Genomic DNA, 19,513 nt, shown 5'->3' on the forward strand with positions numbered 1-19,513 from the left:
GCAATGAACGAAATCATATCAAATTTGGCAACAAAACGTCTCACAACACAAGGAGTGACCATCACTCAAAAAACTATGGTTTTATCATTTGGGAGTTGTAGTTGATGGGATTTATAGTTCACCTACAATCAAAGAGCACTCTGAACTCCATCAATGATGGAATTGAACCAAATTTGGCACACAGAACTCCCATGACCAACAGAAAATACGGGAAGGGTTTGGTGGGCATTGACCTTGAGTTTGGGAGGTGTAGTTCGCTTACATCCAGAGAGCACTGTGGACTCAAACAATGATGGATCTGGACCAAACTTGGCACAAATACTCAATATGCCCAAATGTGAACATTGGTGGAGTTTGGGGAAACTAGACCTTGATATTTGGAAGTTGTAGTTGCTGGGATTTATAGTTCACCTACAATCAAAGTGCATTCCAAATTCCACCAACGACAGAATTGGGGCAAATTCCCCACACAGAACCCTCATGACCAACAGAAAATACTTAAGGCCATCCAGTCCAACTCTCTTCACCAGGGCAAGAAAACGTCATCAAAGCCCTCCTGACAAAGAGCCATCCAGCCATAGATATAGCTAGATGATATAGTATCATAGATTTGAAAGGGACCCCTAAAGAAGGACTATGGTATGTTGCATGTTCCAGGGTGGGCAAACCACACACTCTCCACATCAACAAAGAAACAACACTCCACAAAGCAACAACAAGTGTTTACCTACAAGCATAAAGACATTACATATATTAGAAACCAACACTTTCTCATTTTCTCATATTTTCATACTTTCTCATATTTTCCAGATCATCAGACTGGGCCACAGCAATGCGTGGCAGGGGACAGCTAGTTATTAAATAAATAATAAGATGGGTTTGTATTCTACCTTTTCCAGGAACCTGAACCCAGAAACTGAGCTGAAGAGATATTTTGGAGCCCGAGCAGTTCTTGGCGATCAGAGGTGAGTCCAAGCCTAGAAACGAAGACATGTTTTTGTTGCACTTTGGAAAACATGAGTTGAGATGTTCAAACACTGAAGAATTGTGAAAGCGAGTCATAACTTGGATCCAAGAGAGAGAACTTACAGAAAGCTGGGCTGTCCCCAGGAGCCCAAAGGGAGCCTTCTTCTTACAAAAGCATCAGTGTCTCTTTAGAAAGAGGGCCTGATTTGGGGTTTTGCTTTTTTTAAATGTATGCTTTGTGCTCCTTTGGGCACCCAAGAGGCCTGGATGTGGGTTTGTCTTCATAGGTGATGTGGATGCGGTTGAAAGGAGGAGATTGTGGTGGCAACTTCTCTGAGGACAGGATGCCAGTCAGAGAAGTTCCCAGGGAAAGCGAAAGGCCACACAAAGCCCCAAAAGTGGGAAGGGCATGGAGCAATTGTGCATGATAAAAAGTAAACACTAGCATAGGCTCTTCTTATCAACTTTTATGTGCCAACTCTTAACCTTAATTTATAGAGATCCTAGATGGGTGGATGCTGACTTGCATGAATGTCTCAATTGTAGAATCATAAAATCGTAGAGTTGGAAGTGACCCCCAGGGACCATCCAGTCCAATCCCTTCTGCCAAGCAGGAAAAGCATCATCAAAGCCCTCCCAATAGATGTCCATCCAGCCTCTGCTGAAAAGCCCCCAAAGAAGGCATCTCTGCCAGACTCTGAGGCAGTGAGTTTTACTGATAGTTTTGAGCCCTGATTTCAAATGTTATGTCCTGTGCCCTTGAGGAAAGTGCTTTTGTAGACTACAACTTCCAGAATCCATCACTGAGCAGAAATGGTACCAATCCTGGGCAGAAGATTGTTGGGCAAATGGGCTTATTGACAAAGACCCTCTTCATAAATGTACAGCAGATGAACCATCAAGGTTGTTAAGATCTTCTGTAGGGGCCCTGCTCTCGGTCCCACCACCCTCACAATCGCGCCTGGTGGGGATGAGGGACAGGGCCTTCTCGGTGGTGGCCCCTCGGCTCTGGAACTCTCTCCCATTGGAGATCAGAACTGCCCCTTCCCTCCTGACCTTTAGAAAGTTGGTGAAAACCTGGCTCTGGAATTTGGCATTAGATGAGTGAGTCAATAACTCTTAACCACACAGACGGATGGGGATGAATAGTGATTTTATGCTGACACCTTGGCCTTATATAATTATATGATTGTATTTTAATGTGTTTTATATTAGTGTATTATTGTATGTGATGTTTTAAACTATTGTGTATGAATTCCTTTGTTGTAAACCGGCCTGAGTCCCTCGGAGGTGAGAAGACAGGTATATAAAAGTTCTAAATAAATAATAAATAATTATCAGCAGCAGTGTGACCCAGCACCAGTAGCCACAAGTGATAAAAAGAACAAAAACACACAGGCCAATGTTCTCTCTTCCTTAGGAGTCTTTTCTTTATAGCAAAATAATATGGTTACACTATTTACAAGAACAAGGTTTCTATAACGCAAACAAAGTTCTTTATACTTCCTTCTTTGCTTCCACACTGGGCTTCTTTCTCATGCAGAGAAACAGCTTTGCTCTCATGGAGCCTCTTCTCACACCAAAGTTACACAGGAGCTTCACACAATAGTTTGTTTTTTTTTAACACACAGCAGCCTTTGCACACGATGGCCTTCAACCTGGGGCTTCTCTCACTGAAGCTTCTCACACAAGGTCTCTCACACACTGAGACCTACTAACTTTGAGGTTTATCTCACACAGAGGCCTCTCTCAGACTGAGGCCTTCTAACTCTGACTGAAGTCTCTTCATACTGAGGGCAACTAACACTGAGGTGTACTAAGCTACAGACACACCTCCTTATATTGAACTGCAGCTTTTGCTGAGTCAGTGCATCCATTTAATTTATTTTATTTATTTATTTGGTGCATTTGTTAACCGCCATTCTCAGCCCTTTAGGGCGACTCATGGCGGTGTACAACATACATAAAAAGGCAATTTACAAAAGGCAATTACAGAACAATATATTAACAATACAACAATTATAAAGTTACACTAAATAATCCGCTTCGTCTCATAGTGGAATCATAACCAATCTCATATTCCTTGTTCCATTCCAGTCATCTTTACCACATTGTTATAGCACTTAATTAAATGCCTTCTCGAACAGCCATGTCTTAAGGCTTTTTCGGAAGGACATGAGGGAGGGCGCTTGTCTGATGTCTGCAGGGAGAGTGTTCCACAGCCGGGGGGCCACCACCGAGAAGGCCCTCTCTCTCGTCCCCGCCAGACGTGCCTGTGAGGCAGGCGGGATCGAGAGAAGGGCCTCCCCAGACGATCTCAAGGTCCTCGAGGGCTCATAGGCCAAGATGCGGTTCGAAAGGTATTTTGGGCTGGAGCCATTTAGGGCTTTGTAGGCCAAAACCAGCACCTTAAATTTAACCCTTTCAGTGCTTGACTCACATTTTTGTAATTAACAATACCTAGTTAATTCTTAATATTTCTGACAGAGATCTTGGAAGTTGTAATTTAAAAAGCTTTTCTCATGCAAGGTCAAAGGGGAAATTGTTGCTCTTTCCCCCCCTGTTGCTCTGTCCTTAGGTTGGGTTGGTGTAAGTTTTTTCAGGCTGTATGGCCATGTTCCAGAAGCGTTCTCTCCTGACGTTTCGCCTGCATCTATGGCAGGCATCATCTGAGGTTTTGAGGTCTCTTGGAAACTAGGAAAATGGGGTTTATATATCTGTGGAATGTTCAGGGTGGAAGAAAGAACTCTTGTCTGTTGGGGGTAGGTGTGAATTGAAATTGAATCCAGACAAGACAGAGGTACCACCTTGAGTTGCTTACGGGCTGAGAAAGGCGGTATACAAATACAGTAAACAAACAAACAAACAAATAATGTTTCAATTGGCCACCTTGATTAGCATTTAATGGGCTAGCAGTTTTCAAGGTGTGGCTTCTTATTGTCCTTAGGTTGTAGGGTGGGCAGCTGAGGCCAGGCTGGGATCATTTTTTGCAAGTAGGGATACCCTCTAATGATTGCAAAGACTAGTCCCCGGTGGTGCAGTGGGTTAAACCCCTGTGCCGGCAGGACTGAAGACCGACAGGTTGCAGGTTTAAATCCGGGGAGAGGCGGATGAGCTCCCTCTATCAGCTCCAGCTCCTCATGCGGAGACATGAGAGAAGCCTCCCGCAAGGATGATAAAAACATCAAATCATCTGGGCGTCCCCTGGGCAACATCCTTGCAGACGGCCAATTCTCTCACACCAGAAGCGACTTGCAGTTTCTCAAGTTGCTTCTGACGCGACAAAAAAAATTGCAAAAGAGAGCAAAGGAATCAAAGTGGTCCAGAAATAGAGGTTTTAAGGTATTTTTGGTTATTAAAAATATAAATATACCAGTATATTTCTTCTTGGTGTTCTTGTGTTGACATTTTGTCCCTTAAGCTTCTTGGGGGCTCCGTAATTGAGGGAGTTCCTCTCCCTCCATGTTTTCTGCTAGTGAGGAAGAAAGCCTTTCAGGCTGGAAAAGGTACTGCTGCAGCCATGTGGGGTCAAATGCAAAGGTTCAAGGACCCATGTAGAAGATAAAGCAGAAATGAGTGCAGCCCTTAAAATGGTTATACTCCAAGAAAGTTCTCAGTGTCCTTTGCCCTTCCACCCCTTCTCCTCATTTGTGTGGGCCCCTGTTTTCTCTTTCTCAGGCTGCGGCAAAGGCAGCGCCAGTACATCCGCAGCACGTGGCTGACGGTCCCCAAGAGCACCTGGCCCCGCCACAGCAAGACAGGTGAGTGGTTTTGCCAGGTCCCTCAGGGAACAGGGGCATTCCTGTTGGCTTCAAAGTTTGTGTTACAAGGCAGCCTGAAATTTGATTTCATTAGCAGAGGAATTGGATGAATTAATGTGCTATGTTTTCCATGGATAGCACACAGGGCTTCCTCAAGGTATGGGACTAATACCAAGAGATGGATGGCCGGCTAGTCCCTCTTGAAAAGAACCACTGCTTGAATGGAAAAGAAATGTCTAGAGCAGCATTTTTCAGCCTTGGAGTCGGGACTCCCCGGGGGGGGGGGGGGGGGAGTCACAAGGGGGTTATCAGAGGGGTCGTCAAAGACCATCAGAAAACACAGTATTTTCTGTTTGTCATGAGAGTTCTGTGTGCCAGGTTTGGTTCAATTCCATCATTGGTGGAGCTTAGAATGCTCTTTGATTGTAGGTTGATTATAAATCCCAGCAACTACAACTCCCAAATGACAAAATAAATCCCCAGCCCAGCCTATAATTTGTCAAATTTGTCCAGTTATACCAGAACATATTAAAGAAATTAGTACAACACAGCATAACGAAGTTTGGGAACATTTTGAAACCCAACAGAAGAGATTTTTAACTCCAATGGGAGGAGTTAAAGGATAAGTGCAGTCACAGAAATTGGCTATTTGTGGAGAGAGGTATCAAAGAATTTAACACAATGGAAGAGTAAGGAAATCCCAGAAACAGATCTTGATAAAACAATAAAATGGAAAGTAGAGAAGGAGAAAGGAATCATAGGAAACATATACAAAATAATCATGAGAAAACTATACAATGAATAAAAAAAACTTTGACAGAAATCTGGAAGGAGGAACTAAGTTGCAGTAAGAGAGAAATAGACAATTGGATGAATTCAATTAATAAAATAAAACATATAAAAATAAAGGAAATGCAATGGAAAATCCTGACAAAATGGTATAGAACTCCTGTGCATTTAGCTCACATAACCAGAACAATGTTGGCACAACTGCCAACCGGAACATCCATCCACATTTGGTGGGACTGGGAAAAAATACAAAAGTTCCATAAAATAATTAAGAAGGAAATGGAGGAACTACTAGCGATAAAAATAGATTGGAAAAAGACAGAATTTTTCCTCCAAAAAATCGAAGGGGGATCTAAAGAATGGGAGGGATTAATAAAATACATGTGAGATAATAATAATAATAATAATAATAATCTTTATTTGTACCCCGCTACCATCTCCCCAAGGGACTTGGTGAGCTTACATGAGGCCAAGCCTGCAGTACATCAATAAACAAAGGCGATAACAAATAACTAATACAAAGCAGTTAAAATAAAACTCAAAAACAAAAAAATACACAATAAGCAACAAACAATAACAATAACATACAGCATTTAAAAACCTTTGGCCAAGCCAAATGTAATAATTAAAATTTAAAATGCTGGGCATGAACAAGGTAGGGTAAACTAGGATAGGATTTTCAAAGAAAGATGAGGGCGTGCAGACAATCCTAAATCAATATTAAAGTGCATTTGAGGACATATTGCTAAGAGTTTTCCTTATTCTGGGAAGGCACACTGGAACAACCATGTTTTCAGGCTCCTCATAAAGACTGCCAGTGTTGGGGCATGTCTGATGTCCTTAGGGAGTGAATACCAGAGTTGAGGGGCCACCACCGAGAAGGCCCTCTCCCTTGTCCCCACCAATCACGCCTGCGATGGAGGTGGGAGTGCGAGCAGGGCCTCTCCAGATGATCGAAGAGATCGTGTGAGTTCGTACACAGAAATGCAGTCACGCAGGTAGTCAGGTCCCAAACCATTCGGGGCTTTGTAGGTAAGAACCTGCACCTTGAATTGGGACCGGAAAATGAACGGCAGCCAGTGGAGCTCCTTAAACAGGGGGGTTGAGATGCAATTAAAGCCACAGTCATTTTAGGCTGGAAGGACCAAAAGAAATGGGACACAAAAACATGGTATAAATATTTAGCGGAGTACCTCCTCCAAGGCTACATTAGCGAAAGAAAAAGTTAGTACAGGATGGGCCAAATCAAAAAGTCATGGGAGGCAAAATGGAAAGGCTTAATTTGCAGAAGAAAGGGGAAAGATAAATATAAGAATTAAACAAAATTATCCTCATGATCGAACGATCGTAATAAGTACAGCAAAATTTGTAAACTGTTCCCAGGTAGGGAAGGGAGAGAGAAAGAGGAGCAATGATGCAAACATGTGTTGCTAATGGAAAATGTTTTGAATGTTTGTATAATTTTGTCTAGCACTATCCACAATCATTTTGAAAATGAAAAAAGCAGTGTTATTTATATGATTACATAGACCTGCTATCAGGGGGCCCACCAGTCAGGGTTGGATTTAAACAGTTCTGATGGTAAGAAATCTTCTCCTAGTGCTTTGTTGTTATTTAGGCTTTTAATTATGCTCTTTATTTCCTAGATAGTTGTCGGGGGCCAGTCTGGCATCTTTTCAGAACGGGCTATACTAGGAGTGACATGATTCTTTGGAGGTGACTAAGGGGCAAACAGTTGTTCTCCCAATTAACAGCTGGGATAGGTGCATATAGATATACATGAAAGATATAGGCACCCTGTCAAACACTGGATCCTTGAAGTGGTTAGGGCGATTTAAACATAATTTCCAGAGGGTGTCGTACCTAAAAGCTGATATGCCAAGACACCTAAGAACCGCTTTTACCAGGGCAAGATCTGAACAAATTGAATCCATGGAGACACACGGCAGATTCAATCATATCCCACATGAAGAAAGACTATGTATCTGTGGTGCCCCCGAAGTCAAAAATCTGAACCACACTTTACATCACTGCAATCTATATGAAAAAGAAAGGAAACAATACTCATGGCCTTTTATTTGTAATAAAACAAGTTGGGATACAGCGGCCAAAACTTTGTTTTTGTTGGCTGGTTATAACCCCATTTTGACAACAAAAGTTGCCCTTTATTTGTTTAAAGCTGCTAAAAGGAGATCGGAGTACTTAGATCAGATTGGGGTGCAGTGTAGGGGAGACGAGGATAGTTGATGCATATATCTATGGCTACCTGCATATTTGTATTTTATTTTAAGAGGACTAGATGTATGTTGCATGTTGTATGTTGTGTCTGCACTGCCTATTTTTGATAAGGCCAACTGGCTAATCAATTAAAATTGTTGTTGTTGTTGAAAATGTTAAAGGCAAAAAAAAAAAAGCAAAATAGCATGACAAGCAGATAATGGTAGCCAGCGTTTTCTGGTTCCAACAAAACTCTCTCTCTCTCTCTCTCTCTCTCTCTCTCTCTGCTTGTTGCTCAGGTGTCTCTATGGCACTGCTGGAGACCAAGCGGGGGATCCAACACTTTGCCTTTGAGCACAGCAGAGAGTACCAGCAAGTCCAGTTCAAGTTCTTGGATGCCGTGGAGTCCATGGACCCCAATAACCTTGTCGTAAGTTCTTGACTTGGCCAGTTACCACAAACGACATATGCAGCTACATTCTCCTAGTTAGCGCCTGGTTTTTATGCTTGATGCAGAAGGTCAGGTTGATGATCTAGCTACTGCACGGCGAGGCGGTGGCAATCTCATCTGGCTCTGCATGCAGATCTATGTGATCCTGAGCCATCTATCAACCCTTGAAAGGCCCCCCGGGTTAAACTTTCTGTGCTTTGTGGCCAGCAGGACCATCTGACTATGCCTTCAAAGCTCTGGAAGTTCCCAGAGTTCTCATCCCAAGATCATTTTGTCACGTCTGGACATGGGGGCCTCACCTGATGCTTCTGCTTCTCACTGCAAAGCACAGAACGGCCCTGCGGGACAGCTTCAGGCACTGTTCGCTCTGTCAGAGGAGAGCGAGCTTTGGCTTTTTGTTGAGAGAGGAAGGGAATACCAATGTCTACAATGGAGGTGTCAAACTTGAGACCCTCCAGCTGTTTGGACCTCCAACTCCCAGAAGCCCCTATTGCCAGCTTGTCCAGTGCCCAGGAATTCTGGGAGCTGGAGTTGAAAACTTATGGAGGGCTGCAAGTTTGGCATCACTGACCTACAGTGTATGCAAAAGAAGGGGAAGTAATGGTTGCTTACTCGTAACCATGTTTCTTTGAGTGGTGATCTGTGAAATCTATATAAATAAAAATGTTATGTTTGTTTGTGGGATTAACATAACTCAAAAAACCACTAGACAAATTGACACAAAATTTGGACACAATGCACCTATCAGGTCAACAAGTGACCATCACTCATAAAAACACTGAAAACACAACAGAAGGGACTTAAAAACCAAAAATATACATGACAACGCATGCACAAAACCATACACACACACACACACACACACATATATCCACATATATACAAATATATATACACACACAACACATATACACAGACTGGGCCACAGCAATGTGTGGCAGCGGATGGCTAGTAATAAATAATAAATAAGAGTTACACAAGAGAAAGATTCCTTAGCTGCTGGAAGAGTGGCGGACAAAAAGAACTGAGACGATTTCTCGGACACCACAAAGGAGAAACACACATATGCGGGTGTCCTATAGGTTAATGTAGGAGGACTGACAAGCAGGAAAGCATTACAAAATGTTCCCTTGAGACAGAAACACAGCCTTCCCCGCATGGCCTTTTCTATCAACAGCATCACCACAGCTTTGGTATGGTTCCCTTTCTAAATGGTTGAAAACATCTTTCCAAAGTTTAGTTATTGTCAAGGGAGAGCCAGCATAATTTGCCCTTTGGGCTACAACTCTGGAGACCAGGGTACAAATCCCCACTTAGAAAACCACTGGGTGACCTTGAGTAAGTCACACTCTCAGCCCCAGAACGGATCAGTTTGCTTTAGGATTGCCACAGGTCAGAAATGACTAGAAGGTCCACAATAACAGCAACAACATTGTGTTAAATCCATCCTATTTGGGCTTAGAAGTCCTTTTCTAAAGAGGCCCATCCCATTTGATCTTGCAGATCCTGAACATTCATGAATGAAGCCTCCGCCCATGTTTTTGTGCATTTGTTTTATTCAAAAGCTCTTTATGTTAGAGTCATGACAATATCCCAAGGCAATGAGTCGGATGGCCTTAACGCCCATTGTGTTTATTCTTTCTGAAACTTGAGTTTCAGGATTCGGGTGGAATGTTTGTTGGAAACAACACATGCTGAGTTCCCAAGCAACCTGTTCTGAGATCAGCCTAAGGTCTAGAAACTCTGGATTTAAATCAGCGGTGCACAACTTGTTGCCCTCCAGGTGTTTGGGATTCCCAACTCCCAGAAGCCCCTATTGCCAGCATGCCCAATGGTCAGGAGTTCTCGGAGCTGAAGTCCAAAGCACATGGAGGGCCATTGGTTGTGTACAACTGATTGAAACCCTTGCTCAGCCCTAGAAATTTAAGGAGTGACCTTGGGCAACTCACACTTTCCTTTCTCAGCCTCAGTGGAAGGCAGTGGCAACCTCTCAGTGATCAAATATTGCTAAGAAAGATCTAGGAAAGCATTTCTCAACCTGGGAGTTGGGACCCCTGGGGGGGGGGGTTGTGAGGAGGTTTCAGAGGGGTTGCCAAAGACCATCAGAAAACACAGTATTTCCAATGGTTTTAGGAACCCCTTTGGCGGAGAAGGCTGAAGATCACTCAGCTTGTCCTTCTTTTCCTTATTGGGAACAGAGGGTGAATCCTCCCACCAAAAGCCCTCCTCTGCTGCGATTGGCTGGCCTCTCAGCCAAGGGGAGGGCTATTTGTGAGAATCCAAGCGGGGAGGGGAGAGCAGGTGTGTTCGGCGCATGGTAGCGTGGTGCACAGGCGTGGGAGAGTGTGCGAGGCTGGAGGGAGGCGTGCACAGCGAGTCTCTTCAAGGCATGGGGGCATGGGAGTATTTTCTGGTGGTCATGAGGGTTCTGTGTGGGAAGTTTGGCTCAATACTATTGTTGGTGGGGTTCAGAATACTCTGATTGAAGGTGAACTGTAAATCCCAGCAACTACAACTCCCAAATGTCAAGGTCTATTTTCCCCAAACTCCACCAGTGTTCACATTTGGGCATATTGAGTATTTGTGCCAAGTTTGGTCCAGATCCATCATAGTTTGAGTCCACAGTGCTTTCTGGATAAAAGTGAACTACAACTCCAAAACTCAAGGTCAATGCCCACCAAACCCTTCCAGTTGATCACAGGAGTTCTGTGTGCCAAGTTTGATTCAATTCCATTGTTCGAGGAGTTCAGAATGCTCTTTGATTGTAGGTGAACTATAAATCCCAGCATCTACAACTCCCAAGATGACAAAATCAATCCCCGCAACCCCACCAGTATTCAAATTTGGGCGTATCAGGTATTTGTGCCAAATTTGGTTCAGTGAATGAAAATACATCCTGCATATCTGATATTTACATTACGATTCATAACAGTAGCAAAATTAGTTATGAAGTAGCAACGAAAATAATTTTATAGTTGGGGGTCACCATAACATGAGAAACTGTATTAAGGGTCCCAGCATTAGGAAAGTTGAGAAATACTGATCTAGGAGAAAGTTGTGATAAAATAGAGTTGACTTGAAAGCCCCAAATAAGAATGCTTTAAACCAGCATTCACCCTGAGGTCATAAAGTATTTGTGGACTTTGGTCGTGCAAAATTGATGGGGCCCTTCTGAAGCTTTAGCAGAAGCCATCTTTTAGTGTCTATCTAGCAATTGTGGCTATTGGGAGAAAAGCCAATTTGAATGGATAGGATTGGCATAAAGCCTAGGGGGAAAACCTTGGTAGAATGGTTCCAAGTAATGTCCTGGCTTTGGAAAGGGGTGACGCTGCTACTGGAGGCTGCTGTAGGCCAAAAGAACTAGCTTCTGCGAGCTCCCGTCTAGGAAAAGACCCTCTAGTTTTGAGGATGGGCTTTGTGGGTTGGAGAGAAGCATCATATATCTTTTAAAATATCAAAATTTACAGAATTTGCTGTAGCTATTTATAAGCACTTCCCTGCTTTGAAAGAGGAGATTCTTAATTTTCCTTGGCAATTAGCAGAACAGACGCCGCTTTGAGGCCTTGATGGAAGCGTATCCGAACGGGTTAAGCTGAGCACCAACTTTGATGGTACACAAAAGAGCAGGCGAATGGCAGAAAATGTTCTTGGCCTAATATTAGCATAATTGGGGCATTGAAGTTTTGGAAAGACCCCCGTCCTCCCCTTCTCTCCCTTCCGATTAGGCTCTTTGAAGATAGAGCAGCCTTTGTCCCAGAGAGCTTCGTTCTTGGCCTGCTGCTTACTCTCTGGAAACACACAGCTCACAAAGGCTATTTTTGGTTTCTCCCCCCAAAAAACAGAAATCAGATTAAGAGAAAGCAGTTGTTTAGATGAGACACGACAACACAGTAATGACTGCTGGATGATTCCCCAAGTCCTGGTCAAATGTTTATGGAGTTTGTCCTTTGGCTGCTCTTTGGAGGAAGCCAGGGACCCAGAGTTAGAGAGGAATCGTATTCCTCTCACCCTGAAAACGTGATTCTAAATTTTGAAAACAGTTGTTTGTGTTAGGGAAACTAGTCTAAACTATACAGGAGAGCATTCAAAAACAAACAGGACACTTAAAGTTGAGCATAAGCTCACTAGCGAGCAAAGCATGAAGTGGCGTGTGATGTGACTGTAAAGCATTCAGAGCTTAGGAGACAAACATGCAATCTTTAAAAAATCACAAAAGGTTTGTTTACAGCTATAAGAATAATTACTACTGTCTGAACGGATTTCCCTTTACGAACAACTGCAGAAACTAAGATCTTCTGGGGAGGCCCTGCTCTCAGTCCCACCACCATTTTCACATGGATGAGAAACAGGGCCTTCTCAGTGATTGCCCCCCGGTTATGGAATTCCCTTCCTGGCAATATTAGATCAGCCCCTTCCCTCCTATCCTTCAGAAGGATGGTGAAGACCTGGCTGTGGGACCAAGCTTTGGGGCAGTGCAGTGAGGCAAAATGATGTCCTGAGATGGTTTTGAAGCAATTTTTAATGTGAATATAAGGTATTTTAATGTTTGTACTGTATATACTCGTATAAGCCTAGTTTTTCAGCCCCTTTTTTAGGCTGAAAAAGCTCTCCTCGGCTTATACTTGAGCCAAGGTTATTTATTATTTTACTCTGTCATTAGTATTATTTTTATTATATTTATGTTATTACTCTATTATTATTTTTATTACATTTACATTATTTTACTCTATTATTTTTATTACATTTATTATTTTACTCTATTTATTACATTTATTATTTTACTCTATTATTGTTATTAAATTTATTATTTTGCTCTCTTTATTATTATTGGAAGGATACGTAAGCACATTTACACTGAAGGAGTCTAGAATAATGGTTTCATCAGAGCTGGACAGTCTTACATTACAGTTTTATGTAAATATTGAAAAACATTTAACCTACTGGTACCTCAATTAATGTAATTTTATTGGTATCTAGTTTTATTTTGAAATTGACCAGTAGCTGCTGCATTTCCCACTCTCAGCTTATATTCGAGTCAATACATTTTCATTTAAGACTGCACAACTCTGATTAAACCATTTTTCTAACCTTCTTCAATGTAAACGTGCTTACGTATCCTTCCAATAATAATAGAGTAAAATAATGGAAATGTAATAGTAACAGTAATAATAGAGTAAAATAATAAATGCAATAGTAATAATAATAACAGTAACAGAGTAAAATAATGTAATAAAAATAACAATAATGACAGAGTAAAATAATAAATAACCTTGACTGGAGTATAAGCCAAGGGGGACGTTTTCAGCCTTAAAAAAGGCTGAAATGCTTGAGTATATACAGTATGTTATGATTTTACAAATTAAGCACTAAGATATCATGTTTTACAACAAATCAACAGAAAAAGCAATTCAATACATGGTAATAATAATAATATAATAAAACATTATGTATATCCCGCTACCATCTCCCCAAGGGACTCGGTGCGGCTTACATGAGGTCGAGCCCACAATACATCAGCAAAAAACAACAACAGCAGGAATACAGAACAATAAAATAAAACTCATAAACAAAAAATAGGCAGTAAACATTGACAATAACACAATCACATTTAAAAACCAATGGCTGGGCCAAATGTAATAATTAAAGTTAAAAAATAATGCTGGACAAGACCAGGTATAATATAACTAGGATAGAATTTTGGAAAAGAATGGGGCGTACAGACAGTTCTAGATCACTAATAAGGTGCAATTAGGAACATATTGCTGTGAGTTTCCTTATTCTGGGAAGGCACACTGGAACAACCACGTTTTCAAGCTCCTGCTAAAAATTGCCAAAGTTGGGGCGTGCCTGATATCCTTGGGGAGTGAGTTCCAGAGTCGGGGGGCCACCACCGAGAAGGCCCTCTCCCTCATCTCCACCAATCGCGTAACATTATGTAGTAATTACTGTATTTAAAAATTTAGCACCAAAACATCGCAATGTATTGAAACAGCTGTGGATCCGGACGGGAGGCAGACTGCATTGAATAATACAGAACGTTGGATGAGCAAAGGTTGGATAAGCAAGACTCTACTGTAGATACATTCCCAACTGTCATTCAGGAGACATGGGGGAAGGGAAACCTTCAGACTATTCTAAGCTAATTAAACTGTTCCTCATTGAGGACTTGAGCAGTGTGGAGTTGAATCCCAACAGTTTGGACTATTCAGATATCATTAGACTGCAGCCCTTGATGGGAAATTTGGGAATTCGGAGTCCAATGATACCTGGAAAGCTTCTTGGTTCCTATCTGTTCCCTTGAAGTCTTTCTCTGACTCTCGATCAGCTCATTCAAAAGGGGCTTGGTCTTGTTACCCATTTCAGAAAGCCCAGCTGCTTGAAATAACCATTATGAAAAACGGCAGAAAGCAGCCATGTTGCCTATAAAACACATACCTAAAAAATCCTTATCATAGAGCGCTGTCTTTGAGCCAACGTAAACATTTATCAACATGTATATCAGCTTTGAAGATCTGGAGAAGATATTTGCAAGAGGCTAGTTGGTGGACATGGAAAAATGGATCTTAAAAGTCATTAAATGCTCATTTGATCCAAATGGAAAAATCTGCAGACTTGCAAAGATAACATGATGGATATCGTGTTTGAACCAGCCTTGGCCTTAGGCTTCTTGAGAGCGTTTCATAAGTGACTATTCCACGCTCAAAGATGATTTGTGTCTGGTGAACAATGGCTTTCTTTTATAGCCTGAGTGTTATGTAGCTTGTTGATAGGTGTCCTGATTTTTTTGGACGAAACATTCTTTTTCTGGCTCAACTATGCAGGAATGTACAGAAATAGCCCTGTGATAGATTTCCCTGAAACTGGTGGTGATAAAGGGAGCACAAGAGAGAGATACACAAGTGATCAGCAGACGATCCGTCAGCAGGATCCCAGATACAGGGCAACATATAGAAAGTAGACTCCAGGCCTGCTATGCTGGAAATCATTCTTCCCATTTGAGTCCATTTAATGAAGGCATCCCACCATTGCTATATAAACACCCAGGATGCTCAGGACAATTTTACACAAATCTGTTTCTGTCAGATACCAACTCTGTTTCAAGTTATAATGTTAGTAAGTTCTGTGCTACAGAGCTTAAAATTCACCAGGTGATGGCTTCTACCACAAGTTAGCATTCTAACTTATCAGAGAATTGTAACTATAAGGTATTTATTTTCGTGTCAGGGCAACCAATCAATTGTATTACATTTCTAACAGAACAAAACAAACAAACAGACAAAACATAAAATTTGCAAGTTTGGTAGTTGATTAAATGTCCTTTGACCAGTAGCTGGCCACTTGAAGTGCTTCTGGTGTTGACGCAAGAAGGCCCTCCATTGTGCATGTGGCAGGGCTCAGGGTGCATTGCAGCAGGTGGTCAGTGGTTTGCTCTTCTCCACACTCGCATGTCTTGGATTCCACTTTGTGGCCCCATTTCTTGAGGTTGGTTCTGCATCTCGTGATGCCAGAGCGCAGTCTGTTCAGCGTCTCCCAAGTCGCCCAGTCTTCTGTGTGCCCAGGGGGGAGTCTCTCATTTGGTATCAGACATTGGTTGAGGTTCTGGATTTGAGCCTGCCACTTTTGGACTCTCGCTTGCTGAGGTATTCCAGCGAGTATCTCTGTAGATCTTAGAAAACTATTTCTAGATTTAAGTTGTTGACGTGCTGGCTGATACCCAAACAGGGGATGAGCTGGAGATGTTTCTGCATTGGTCCTTTCACTATTGGCTGCTACTTCCCGGCGGATGTCAGGTGGTGCAATACCGGCTAAGCAGTGTAATTTCTCCAGTGGTGTAGGGCGCAGACACCCTGTGATAATGCGGCATGTCTCATTAACATCTACTGTTTTAGTGTAGTGAGATGTGTTCCACACTGGGCATGCGTACTCAGCAGCAGAGTAGCATAGCGCAAGGGCAGATGTCTTCACTGTGTCTGGTTGTGATCCCCAGGTTGTGCCAGTCAGCTTTCGTATGATATTGTTTCTCGCACCCACTTTTTGCTTGATGTTCAGGCAGTGCTTCTTGTAGGTCAGAGCACGGTCCAGAGTGACCCTCAGGTATTTCGGTGCACTGCAATGCTCCAGTGGGATTCCTTCCCAGGTGATCCTCAGAGCTCGGGATGCTATAAGGTAAAGGTAAAGGTTTTCTCCTGACATTAAGTCCAGTTGTGTTCGACTCTGAGGTGTGGTGCTCATCTCCATTTCTAAGCTAAAGAGCCGGCGTTGGCCATAGACACCTCCAAAGTCATGTGGCTGGCATGAGTGCATGGAGCGCCGTTACCTTCCTGTCAGAGCGGTACCTATTGATCTACTCACATTTGCATGTTTTTGAACTGCTAGGTTGACAGAAGCTGGGGCTGACAGCGGAAGCTCACGCCGCTCCCTGGATTCAAATCTGCGACCTTTTGGTCAGCAAGTTCAGCAGCTCAGTGGTTTAATCCATTGTGCCAATGGGGACTCCAGTTGTAATTATAGATATATTTAATGCCCCGCCCCCTTGTTTCCTAGACCTGTGACTGACTGCACCCCTTCCTCATATTCCCTGAATGCTCCTACCTGTTGGGTAAGTGGGTGTATTAACAAAAGATCCTCCTCATAAATGCACAGCAGAGTAGCTTATTAGCAGCAGTGTGACCCAGCACCAGTAGCCCAAAGTGATGAAAAGAACAAAAAAAAACACAAACCAGTGTTATCTCTTCCTTAGGAGGCTTTTCTTTGTAGTAAAATAATATGGTTACACTATTTACAAGAACAAGGTTTCCACAACACAAATAAAGTTCTTTATGCTTCCTTCTTTGCTTCCACGCTGGGCTTCTTTTCTCATGCAGATAAACAACTTCACTCTCGCAGAGTCTCTTCTCACATCAAAGTTACACAGGAGCTTCACACAGTAGCATTTTACACACAGCAGCCTTCACACATAATAGCCTTCAACTTGGGGCGTTTCTCACCAAAGCTTCTCACACACCAGACCCACCTCACACTGAGGCCTTTCTCCCACTGAGGCCTTTCTCCCACTGAGGGCTCTCTCAGACTGGTGCCTCTTTCACACACACTGAGGCCTGCTCATACTGAGGCCTACTAACACACTGATGCCCTTCTCCCACGGAGACCTCTCACAGACTAAGCTAGAGGAAAACTTGTTTATATTGAACTGCAGCTTTTTCTCAGTCACTGCATTCATTAAATCGTTTCAGTGCCTGACTCACATTTTTGTAATTAATAATACCTAGTTAATTTTTAATATTTCTGGCACTACCATCCCTCCAGAATCTCTTTCTTTTTTTCTCTTTAGTTGAAATAGCATCATGTTTTGGCTTTACATTTTAGATTTCAGCATTGTGCTTTTATCAGACTCTGCTCCACTTCCCTTATGCTGGTCTGTAACCATAATAAAGAAAGTGAGAGGTCAAAGGTCTGGAAACCATGAATCCCTATGAGAAGTGGCTGAGGAAGCTGGGGATGTTTAGCTTGGAGAAGAGAAGGTTCAGAGACTGCACGAGAGCCATGTTTAAATATTTAAATGAAGGTCATATTGAGAAGGGATCAAGCTTGTTTCCTGGTGCTTTTGGAGATTAGGACACGGCAGAGCCACGGATTCAAATAGCAGGAAAATCAGGCTATCAAATGCTAATCAAGGTGGTCAGTTGAAACATTCACACCTAGCTCCAGCAGACAAGAGTCCTTTGTCCCACCCTAGTCTTTCCACAAATATATGGATGCTTGCCATAGATGCAGGCGAAACGTCAGGAGAGAATTCCTCTAGAACATGGCCATATAGCCCAAAAAAACCTACAACAAACCAGCAGGAAAAGAGATTCCACCTTAACATTAGGAAGAACTCCTGGTGGTAAGGGTTTGGTGGAGGAATAAACCATCTTAGCAGTTGGATGGAGTCTCCTTCTCTGGAGATTTTTAAACAAGACTGTCTGAGCATCTTCCAGGAGTACTTCAGTTTGTCATTCATCTATGGCAGAATTGGGATTGGATTTAGATGATCCAACTGTAAAGCTTGGAGTCTGGTGGCATCTTCTTCTCTGGAGGTTGTTGCACACCAAGGCTGTGATTAGCACCTTTGAACCTACAAACACACCAATTCTCTTTAATAAGCCAACAGTTTATTGAAGATTAATACAGTAGATGTCAAAAGGTAAAAGGCAATCAAAAAGGAAATAGGAGGCTGTCCAAAAAAAAAACAACAACAACCCATAAGCAAAGTAAACTTAACCAGCAAAGTCCACATCAGGAGAACAGGATAGTTCTGAAGTCCAATTAATCAAGTCCACAGGAAATAGGCCTTAAATCCAAAAGGTTGTAAGAACAACTTCCCTTGAAGAGTCAGGAGCACACTTGAACAACACCAAATGCAGTAGCTTGAAATCAGGATGGAAGGTTTACAAGAATCTCAGCATGAACATGAATCTGGAGCAAGATATTCCATGAGTCTTAGCATGAAACAAAGTCATGGAGCAGGCATGGAAACTGAACATTGGACTCAATGAAGAGCATGCATACACAGGCCCTATATTTCTTCAGAACGCCATAGCAAAAGCATTCCAATTCCCTTGGGAAACCTCTCTCAAACCCCTTCTTTCTCTTAAGCTTGCTGAATGACTCCTCCCTAAGCTCAAGCCTCCTTCCTTGAGAACCGCCTTCACCGAGCTGCGATTTCTAGTGATGCCAACCGCAGTGTTAGATGGTCGCTACCAAAATGTTCCCTGGGAAAACAGACTATGTATTTGTAGTCAATGTCAGGTAGAAGACATTGTGCATTACCTGTTAGTCTGCCCATTGTATAGTGACCCAAGGGAAAGACACCTGAAACCCTTGTTGACACAAGATGAAGGGAACTCTATTGCAGAAACAGTGCGGTTTCTACTGGGCGATACAAATGACTATGTAACCTACAAAGTAGCCCTTTTTGCTCGCTCTGTAAAAAAGATCAGAAAGACAGAGTTAGATAAAATTGCTATCAACTGCCAAGGAGATTCTAAGGGTTAACTGGATCCTCTCCTAAAATGTATTTTAACTATTATTAACTTCCATTGTTTTTGTTGTGGGAGCAAATTATGGTTCTGTTTAGCATTTTTAGTGCCTGTACTCTGAGGGTACTATTGTGTGCGTGTGGTGCTTTTTGTCAGGGCCTTGGGCTCGAACAATAAACTATTTCGATGCAGTCCAGGTGGCAATCATGATAGATTTGCCCTCTGCGACCACCTCCTGTTTGCTCATTAGCATATTCCTTTCCCTCTCACTATCTAACCTTGACTGTTCGGCCTCAGCCTGTTTCACA

At 42.5% G+C, this 19,513-nt stretch overlaps 1 protein-coding gene across 1 annotated transcript in view; it reads left to right on the forward strand.

The window, feature by feature from the left end:
• The window catches only part of TCF25 (transcription factor 25), a 49,643-nt gene that overhangs the window by 16,053 nt on the left and 14,077 nt on the right, over positions 1-19,513 (forward strand). Inside the window, exons 5-7 of the mRNA XM_060787941.2 lie at positions 900-965; positions 4,645-4,727; positions 8,033-8,163. Of these exons, the coding sequence (XP_060643924.2) occupies positions 900-965; positions 4,645-4,727; positions 8,033-8,163 (280 nt within the window). The remainder of the gene's footprint in view (positions 1-899; positions 966-4,644; positions 4,728-8,032; positions 8,164-19,513) is intronic.

The sequence above is a fragment of the Anolis sagrei genome, chromosome 8 (assembly GCF_037176765.1).
Source record: "Anolis sagrei isolate rAnoSag1 chromosome 8, rAnoSag1.mat, whole genome shotgun sequence".
NCBI classification, from domain to species: Eukaryota; Metazoa; Chordata; class Lepidosauria; order Squamata; family Dactyloidae; genus Anolis; species Anolis sagrei.